Here is a 10,509-nt window from a genome sequence, read left to right on the forward strand (position 1 = left end):
CATGTACTGTTAACCCTCTGTAACAACTGTCTCAGGACCTGCTCATATCTGTGTATTAGCCCTATCTGACTTTTAGTTCCTCGTATCTGTTCTATGACATGTACTGTTAACCGTCTATAACTGTCTGAAGACCTGTTAATACCTGTGCAATAGCCCTATGTAAGTCTTGTTTCGTGTCTACCTATCTGCCTCCCTGTTTTAGAAACTGTACTGTTATAACCATGTAACAACTGTCCCAGGACCTGTGTATATAACAAGCCTGATCTGATCTAGGATTGGTACTGTTAACTCTGCAATAACTGTTCTTTCAGGGTGATGAACCATCTAAAGTCAAGTTGTAAAATCCTGAAATTTTCCTTTAACCCTTTGTAAAAACTGTTTCAGGACCTGTTAATACCTGTGTAGTAGTCCTATCTAACTGCTAGGTTCCCTGTCTGAATCTGTGTTAGGACCTGTACTACCAGTCGTATAGTCAGGTAGGAGTGCTGTTTGCCTCCATCGCTAATTTCAATGACTTCTACATTGAGCTGGACGGCAACAACATGGGAGTAGAGTGTCTCAGGCTGCTCAACGAGATCATCGCAGACTTTGACGAGGTGAGGCATCCCAAATGGCACCCTATTCCCTATATAGTGCACTGCTTTTGACCAGGGCCCTATGGCACCTTATTTATTTTATAGTCCTATGGACCCTGGTCAAAAGCAGTGCATAGGGAATAGGGTGCCAATTGGAATGTGGACCAACATCTCTATTTTCATGTTCTACTGTTCCATGTGTACTGACAGTGTTGACATTAGTTCCATGTGTACTGACAGTGTTGACATTAGTTCCATGTGTACTGACAGTGTTGACATTAGTTCCATGTGTACTGACAGTGTTGACATTAGTTCCATGTGTACTGACAGTGTTGACATTAGTTCCATGTGTACTGACAGTGTTGACATTAGTTCCATGTGTACTGACAGTGTTGACATTAGCTGGTCAGATATTATAGTGGTGGTGTGATCATACAGTTTATTCATTGCTCTCTTCAGGGAGAGGAAGATATGCATGTGGGGAGGAGGTTGGTTTGGCTGAAAGTTGATTACAGGGTTGGGGTTTGAATTGAAGGCAGTCAATTCAGGAAGTAAACTTTCCAAAAGTTCCAATTCCATACTTGAAAACATTTGATCTATTTTTAACGACTTCGCAATGATCTGAAAAAGAGAAGCTATGTATGTCTAAAGTTTGTCCATTTGTGTTTTTCTTTTAAAAATCAAATCGCTTCCTGAATTGACTGACTTCAATTGGAATGAACCCAACCCTGGCTTATTATTTCAAATGCTTACTGGTCACGTCTCTCTCATAACTCTCTGTATACCTATATGTAATTACCTTTCTCTCTCTCTCTGCCTGTAGCTGATGGACAAAGAGTGCTATAAGGACATTGAGAAGATCAAAACTATCGGCAGCACATACATGGCTGCAGTAGGCCTGGTACCTACCACTGGCTCCAAGGTACACTTAACTTGTATATCATACTGTGTGTGTGTGTGTGTGTGTGAGACCCAAATCCAAGGGTCCTCAGATACTGATTTCTTTGCATGAGGTGAAGTTTCCACCTTCCAGAGAGAGAGAGAGAGAGAGAGAGAGAGAGAGAGAGAGAGAGAGAGAGAGAGAGAGAGAGAGAGAGAGAGAGAGAGAGAGAGAGAGAGAGAGAGAGAGAGAGAGAGAGAGAGAGAGAGAGAGAGAGAGAGAGAGAGAGAGAGAGAGAGAGAGAGAGAGAGAGAGAGAGAGAGAGAGAGAGAGAGAGAGAGAGAGAGAGAGAGAGAGAGAGAGAGAGAGAGAGAGAGAGAGAGAGAGAGAGAGAGAGAGAGAGAGAGAGAGAGAGAGAGAGAGAGAGAGAGAGAGAGAGAGAGAGAGAGAGAGAGAGAGAGAGAGAGAGAGAGAGAGAGAGAGAGACTGAAATAAACACTGAAATGCAAGAAATTGAATTATACCAACAAGACACTTGATGAAATTGAAAACGCAATTGACCAAAATCAGTTCTGGGACATGTGGAACAATTTAAGCACAACAAAGCCACAAAAATTAGCCATACAAGATGTAGGAATTTGGAAAACTTACTAAAAACATCCCATAAAAAGACTTACAACAGAACCAATTAGAAATTAAAGAAAAATGGAACATCCTGGAATCAGTCATTAAAAACAACCAAAATCCATTAGATTACCCAATAACCCAACAAGAACTAAATGAAAAGCTAAAATCTATTAAATCAAAAAAGGCTTGTGGTGTAGACAACATCAGAAATGAAATGCTGAAAAACAGCACACCTGAGTTGCAAAATGCTGTGCTTAAATTGTTCAACATGGTTTTAACTTCTGGCTGCTTCCCTGATGTCTGGAACCAGGGGCTCATCTCCCCTATCCACAAAAGTGGAGACAAATCAGACCCCAATAATTACAGGGGAATTTGCGTCAACAGTAACTTGGGAAAGATTTTCTGTAGCATTTTGAATTCAAGAATTCAAACCTTTCTTCAAGAAAAAAATGTAATAAGTAAATGTCAAATTGGCTTTCTCCCTAACCATCGCACTACTGACCATATATACACCTTACACACACTAATTAATAAACACGTCCACCAAAAAAAAAGAGGGCAAAATCTTTGCTTGCTTTATTGACTTTAAAAAAGCATTTGATTTGATTTGGCACGAAGGGCTATTCTACAAAATTCTACAAAGTGGGCTTGGTGGTAAGGTGTATGACTTAATAAAATGTATGTACACAGAAAACAAGTGTGCAATAAAAATCAAAAACCAAAGAACATAATTTTTTTCACAATGTCGAGGTGTGAGACAAGGCTGCAATTTGAGTCCAAATCTTTTCAACATTTATATCAATGAATTAGCAGACATGTTGGACCAATCTCCAGCCCCAGGACTCACACTATTTGACACAGAGGTGAAATACCTGCTATATGCTGATGACTTGGTACTTCTATCACCAAGCAAAGAAGGTCTTCAACAAAACATTAATATTCTAGAGCAATATTGCCATAATTGGGCCCTGGCAGTAAATTTCCAATAAACTAAAATCATGATTTTCCAAAAAAAACCCAGATGTTAGAAACACAAATGTAAATTCACCCTGAACAACACCTTAATTGAACACACAAAAAATTACACCTACCTTGGTCTGACCATATCTGCATCGGGAAACTTTAATATGGCAGTGAAGGCACTCAAAGAAAAGCCCGCAGAGCAATGTATGCAATAAAAATGAAATTATTCAAAATCAACATCCCAATTAGAATTTGGACTAAAATATTTGACAGTGTAATCCTACCAATAGCACTTTATGGAAGTGACGTTTGGGGGCCACTCAAGAAACTGGATTTTAAAATGTGGGACAAACATCCAATTGAAGCCCTACATGCAGAATTCTGTCGGAAAATTCTACAAGTCCAGAGAAATACACCAACTAATGCATGTAGGGCAGAATTGGGCCGTTTTCCAGTAATAATGAAAATACAGAAAAGATCATAAAAATTTTGGCTACATCTAAATTCAAGTCCAAATTCGAGTCTGCAATTTAAAGCACTTCAAGCCCAAGAGCTGAGCCCAGAAACGAGCCCTCTCAGTCAGCTGGTGTTGGACCTCACCAACCAAGCTGACACCAGCACTGCTTCAAAAGAAAGAATTCCAATAAGCAAAATCATGAACCAATCAAAGGAATCATATTTACAATACTGGAAAAACGAAACAAAATCCCAAAGCCGACTAAATTGCTATCTGACCCTAAACAGAGAATATGAATTGGCTGATTATCTCTACTCTGTCAGAGATACGAAGCAGAGACAGATCCTTACCAAGTACAGGCTGAGTGACTACCGATTGGCAATAGAAACCGGCAGACATAAAAAGACATGGCTACCCAAAGAGGAGCGTGTATGTGGTCACTGCATGACAGGGGAGGTAGAGACAGAGATGCACTTTCTCCTTTACTGTGATAAATATTCCTCACAAAGAGATTCATTATTCACAGAAATGACTACATATATTCCACATTTTTTACAAATTGAACCCAGAAGAAAAACTAAGAATACTCATGGGCGAAGGAGCAATGGCTCCTCTTGCAGCCAAATATGTATTTTCCTGCCATAGCCTGAGGGACACTGAATAATAACATCTGCATAGTAAACAGTAACTTACTTATTATTACTATTATTGTTATTACTATAATTATTCATGTTTATCATTCCAAATATGGGTGGTAACGGTAGTGATAACAGTTTAGTGATGGTAGTAGTAGTCGTAGTAATGATGATTGTAGTTGTAGTACTGATATAAAGAAGAAGATGACCGTTATTTAGTTATAAGTTAGTTATAGTTTCATTTCTACTATTGACTGTTACCATTTTATTGTTATTAATTTTGTATTTAATTTTGTATTATTATTTACTACCATTTTATATTATTATTTGCTATCATTTATAATTTGTATATTGTATGCATTGTTGCTTTGGCAATATTGACACAATGTTTTTCATGCCAATAAAGCAGCTTGAATTTGAATTTGAATTTGACATTGAGAGATGAAGAGAGAGACGGGGAAAGAGAGAGAGAGAGAGAGAGAGAGAGAGAGATAGAGAGAGAGAGACATTGAGAGATGAAGAGAGAGAGAGACGGAGAGAGAGAGAGAGAGAGAGAGAGAGAAGAGACATTGAGAGATGAAGAGAGAGAGACGGAGAGAGAGAGAGAGAGAGAGAGAGATTGAGAGACGAAGAGAGAGAGAGAGAGAGAGACAGAGAAAGAGAGAGAGAGAGACGGAGAGAGAGAGACGGAGAGAGAGAGAGAGAGACAGAGAGAGAGAGAGTGAGAGAGAGAGACATTGAGAGATGAAGAGAGAGAGACGGAGAGAGAGAGAGAGAGAGAGAGAGAGAGAGACAGACAGACAGACAGACAGACAGACAGACAGACAGACAGAGGATTAAACGTTATTGTAGTGTAAGTATGTCTGCCTTTTATAAAACACTCTTCTGGCTTTACATTAAATCCTCGAAGGTGGACAAACAAAGCAGTCATTTTGAGACTTGAATCCAAACTTTATGCAAATGTCACAGTTTGTGAGCCGGCAATATTTAAAATCCTTATGGTATGAGCTGCATTAGATAACTTCCTTCATAGCTTTTTTTCCATTTTGTACTTAATTCTCACCTCTTGTCTTGTGATTTCAAGGCTAAGAAGTCCACCTCCTCACACTTATGCACAGTGGCAGATTTTGCTGTTGAGATGTATGATGTACTGGATGCCATCAACTACCAGTCGTATAACGACTTTGTCTTGAGAGTGGGTGAGTGGAAACACACACACACGAACACGAATGCATGCATGTACACATGCACACAGACGAACAGGCACACAAACACACACATACCCCCCCCCCCCCCCCCCCCCACCACACACACACACACACAAATAAACACACACAGACAGACACACACAGGTCCACAAAGATTGTTGTGAGAGTCAATGCGTAAAGCTGTGACCTTTGACAGTCCGTCAGCACCATCAAGAGCCTTCTGACAGGAAGCGTGTCACAGGGAGACCTGAGGGGTTGACACTAGTTACCACAGCCACAGTCTTTATCGTAAATATGAATATACATATATACTTTCATATATACATTAATATATATAAAATATAATATATATAAATATATTTAATATATATAAAATTGGCTTTTTTGTCTTAATTTAAGGTTAGGGTTAGGTATAAGGTTAGCAGTGTGGTTAAGGTTAGGGTTACGGTTAGGGTTAGGTTTAAAATCTGATTTTAAGAAAATAAATGGTGGAAATAGGCAGTGTTTAACCGTGACCATGACTTTGGCTGTGGTAACTAGTAATGTCCGACCTTGGTTTCAATTGTATTTGTTATCTTGTTTGGAACCCGAACCTGCTAGTTAGTCACTGTAGTGCCTGATGTACACACTTCCATACTGTCAGCAGACTCTGTGTGTGTGTGTGTGTGTGTGTGTGCGTGTGCGTGCGTGCGTGTGTGTGTAGGTATTAACGTGGGTCCAGTAGTAGCAGGAGTGATTGGAGCACGGAGGCCTCAGTATGATATCTGGGGTAACACAGTCAACGTGGCCAGCAGGATGGACACCACCGGACTACCTGGCAAGATACAGGTACAGCACCCCAAACACACACAAATGTACAGACACACGCACACATAATCACGCACACATAACGCACGCAGATGCACACACACACACACTATGCAGGTGATCATTCAGCCGTCGTTTGTTATCATGTGTCCTACATTACCCCCAGGTGACAGAAGATGTGCAGCGCATCATTAAGGGTCAATATGACTTTGTGTGCCGTGGCAAGGTCAGCGTCAAGGGCAAAGGACAGATGCTTACCTACTTCCTGGAGGGGCGGATCCCCGGCAGAGGGTCACAGCACCAGCCCAGGAACCTGGATCGCTCCCGGACAAGTCTTTTCAACCGTTCAGCCATTAGCAACATCTGTACCAAACTGAGCCCCGCCCCCACCATGACCGCCTATTCCACGATGCGAAACCCCACCCCCGGCACAGCCACTGCAGCAACCACCTCCACAAACAGCACCATCCTCTACCTGCCCTCTGTGGCTGTTCCCACGGCGATGGAGGTGTGAGTGAGTGGCTGACATGAAGACTGTCTCCATAGTGACCAAGGAATCTCCCTTGACAGATAGAGAGTGGAGATCAAGAGAGAGATAGAGTAGAGCTGTTAGAAAGTCACTGAAAGTGAGAGTGAAATAGGGATGAGAGAGAGAGAGGAAGAAGGAGCGGGTTCCACTTTAATGGACTATCACTAGAGAATGTGGTTCCACCTTACTGGACTGTCACTAGAGAATGTGGTTCCATTTTACTGGACTGTCACTAGAGAATGTGGTTCCACTTTACTGGACTGTCACTAGAGAATGTGGTTCCACTTTACTGGACTGTCACTAGAGAATGTGGTTCCACCTTACTGGATTGTCACTAGAGAATGTGGTTCCACTTTACTGGACTGTCACTAGAGAATGTGGTTCCACGTTACTGGACTGTCACTAGAGAATGTGGTTCCACCTTACTGGACTGTCACTGGAGAATGTGGTTCCATTTTACTGGACTGTCACTAGAGAATGTGGTTCCACTTTACTGGACTGTCACTAGAGAATGTGGTTCCACTTTACTGGACTGTCACTAGAGAATGTGGTTCCACCTTGCTGGATTGTCACTAGAGAATGTGGTTCCCTCTTACTGGACTGTCACTAGAGAATGTGGTTCCACTTTACTGGACTGTCACTAGAGAATGTGGTTCCATTTTACTGGACTGTCACTAGAGAATGTGGTTCCACGTTACTGGACTGTCACTAGAGAATGTGGTTCCACCTTACTGGACTGTCACTAGAGAATGGGGTTCCACTTTACTGGACTGTCACTAGAGAATGTGGTTCCACTTTACTGGACTGTCACTAGAGAATGTGGTTCCACGTTACTGGACTGTCACTAGAGAATGTGGTTCCACTTTACTGGATTGTCACTAGAGAATGTGGTTCCACTTTACTGGACTGTCACTAGAGAATGTGGTTCCCTCTTACTGGACTGTTACTAGAGAATGTGGTTCCACTTTACTGAACTGTCACTAGAGAATGTGGTTCCACTTTACTGGACTGTCACTAGAGAATGTGGTTCCACTTTACTGGACTGTCACTAGAGAATGTGGTTCCACCTTACTGGACTGTCACTAGAGAATGTGGTTCCACTTTACTGGACTGTCACTAGAGAATGTGGTTCCACTTTACTGGACTGTCACTAGAGAATGTGGTTCCACCATACTGGACTGTCACTAGAGAATGTGGTTCCACCTTACTGGACTGTCACTAGAGAATGTGGTTCCACCTTACTGGACTGTCACTAGAGAATGTGGTTCCACTTTACTGGACTGTCACTAGAGAATGTGGTTCCACTTTACTGGACTGTCACTAGAGAATGTGGTTCAACTTTACTGGACTGTCACTAGAGAATGTGGTTCCACCTTACTGGACTGTCACTAGAGAATGTGGTTCCACTTTACTGGACTGTCACTAGAGAATGTGTTTCCACTTTACTGGACTGTCACTAGAGAATGTGGTTCACCTTTACTGGACTGTCACTCTAGAATGTGGTTCCACCTTACTGGATTGTCACTAGAGAATGTGGTTCCACCTTACTGGACTGTCACTAGAGAATGTGGTTCCACCTTACTGGACTGTCACTAGAGAATGTGGTTCCACTTTACTGGACTGTCACTAGAGAATGTGGTTCCACTTTACTGGACTGTCACTAGAGAATGTGGTTCCACCTTACTGGACTGTCACTAGAGAATGTGGTTCCACTTTACTGGACTGTCACTAGAGAATGTGGTTCCACTTTACTGGACTGTCACTAGAGAATGTGGTTCCACTTTACTGGACTGTCACTAGAGATTGTGGTTCCACTTTACTGGACTGTCACTAGAGAATGGGGTTCCACTTTACTGGACTGTCACTAGAGAATGTGGTTCCACTTTACTGGACTGTCACTAGAGAATGTGGTTCCACTTTACTGGACTGTCACTAGAGAATGTGGTTCCCCTTTACTGGTTTGTCACTAGAGAATGTGGTTCCACTTTACTGGACTGTCACTAGAGAATGTGGTTCCACCTTACTGGACTGTCACTAGAGAATGTGGTTCCACTTTACTGAACTGTCACTAGAGAATGTGGTTCCACCTTACTGGACTGTCACTAGAGAATGTGGTTCCACCTTACTGGACTGTCACTAGAGAATGTGGTTCCACTTTACTGGACTGTCACTAGAGAATGTGGTTCCACTTTACTGGACTGTCACTAGAGAATGTGGTTCCACTTTACTGGACTGTCACTAGAGAATGTGGTTCCACTTTACTGGACTGTCACTAGAGAATGTGGTTCCACCTTACTGGACTGTCACTAGAGAATGTGGTTCCACTTTACTGGACTGTCACTAGAGAATGTGGTTCCACTTTACTGGACTGTCACTAGAGAATGGGTTTCACCTTTACTGGACTGTCACTAGAGAATGTGGTTCCACCTTACTGGACTGTCACTAGAGAATGTGGTTCCACCTTACTGGACTGTCACTAGAGAATGTGGTTCCACTTTACTGAACTGTCACTAGAGAATGTGGTTCCACCTTACTGGACTGTCACTAGAGAATGTGGTTCCACCTTACTGGACTGTCACTAGAGAATGTGGTTCCACTGTACTGGACTGTCACTAGAGAATGTGGTTCCACCTTTACTGGACTGTCACTAGAGAATGTGGTTCCACTTTACTGGACTGTCACTAGAGAATGTGGTTCCACCTTACTGGACTGTCACTAGAGAATGTGGTTCCACTTTACTGGACTGTCACTAGAGAATGTGGTTCCACCTTACTGGACTGTCACTAGAGAATGTGGTTCCACTTTACTGGACTGTCACTAGAGAATGTGGTTCCACTTTACTGGACTGTCACTAGAGAATGTGGTTCCACAGTGCAGACGGACAGAGAAATCGTCCAGGACCCAGTCCTTTCTCTCTCTGTGAGGAAATGGAACTTAAGGATTTTGGTCAGCCGGGCTAGTAGACCACAATTTCTACTAGCCAAAGGTTCTAAATCTGTACCATGCATACTTCACTCGCATGACATTGCTTTCATCTTACTTTACCTAAAGATTCATTCACATTACGTAACCATTCCCTGGTCTTACCTTACCTAACCTTTCCTTCACCTTACCTTACCTAACCTTTCCTTCACCTTACCTTACCTAACCATTCCTTCACCTTACCTTACCTAACCATTCCTTCACCTTACCTTACCTAACCATTCCTTCACCTTACCTTACCTTACCTAACCATTCCTTCACCTTATCTAACCTACCATTTCTTTACCTTGCCTTACCTTATCTAACCATTCCTTTACCTTACCTTACCTTACCTTACCTAACCATTCCTTTACCTTACCTTACCTTAACCTAACCTAACCATTCCTTTACCTTACCTTACCTAAACATTCCTTCACCTACCTTACCTTACCTAACAATTCCTTTATCTTACCTAACCTAACCATTCCTTCATCTTACCTTACCTTACCTAACCATTCCTTCATCTTACCTTACCTTACCTAACCATTCCTTCATCTTACCTTACCTTACCTTACCATTCCTTTATCTTACCTTACCTAACCATTCCTTTACCCTACCTTACCTAACCATTCCTTTACCTTACCTTACCTAACCATTCCTTTACCTTACCTTACCTAACCATTCCTTTACCTTACCTTACCTAACCATTCCTTTACCTTACCTTACCTAACCTAACCATTCCTTCATCTTACCTTACCTTACCTAACCATTCCTTCACCTTATCTAACCGAACCATTCCTTTACCTTACCTTACCTTACCTTATCTAACCTAACCATTCCTTTACCTTACCTTACCTTACCTAACCA

The 10,509-nt window shown here is 41.9% G+C and overlaps 1 protein-coding gene across 1 annotated transcript; it reads left to right on the forward strand.

Moving 5' to 3' along the window:
* The first annotated feature begins 446 nt into the window (after nt 1–446).
* LOC118936420 (adenylate cyclase type 1-like) lies at nt 447–7,742 on the forward strand. The gene is made up of 5 exons (XM_036978551.2): nt 447–596; nt 1,399–1,497; nt 5,222–5,336; nt 6,049–6,173; nt 6,319–7,742. Exons 1-5 carry the CDS (start codon nt 543–545, stop codon nt 6,664–6,666), a joined length of 741 nt encoding a protein of 246 aa, XP_036834446.2. The 5' UTR covers nt 447–542; the 3' UTR covers nt 6,667–7,742.
* The last annotated feature ends 2,767 nt before the right edge of the window (nt 7,743–10,509 follow it).

This window comes from Oncorhynchus mykiss, chromosome 5, assembly GCF_057628025.1.
Source record: "Oncorhynchus mykiss isolate SJ-2025 chromosome 5, ASM5762802v1, whole genome shotgun sequence".
NCBI lineage: Eukaryota > Metazoa > Chordata > Actinopteri > Salmoniformes > Salmonidae > Oncorhynchus > Oncorhynchus mykiss.

What these genes read in the sequence shown, in the direction of transcription:
- LOC118936420 (XM_036978551.2), top strand. Translation starts at nt 543, where the DNA reads ATGGGAGTAGAGTGTCTCAGGCTGCTCAACGAGATCATCGCAGACTTT. An exon ending in TACCTACCACTGGCTCCAAG is followed by an intron (nt 1,498 to 5,221) that starts GTACACTTAACT and finishes TGTGATTTCAAG; the next exon opens with GCTAAGAAGTCCACCTCCTC. An exon ending in CGACTTTGTCTTGAGAGTGG is followed by an intron (nt 5,337 to 6,048) that starts GTGAGTGGAAAC and finishes GTGTGTGTGTAG; the next exon opens with GTATTAACGTGGGTCCAGTA.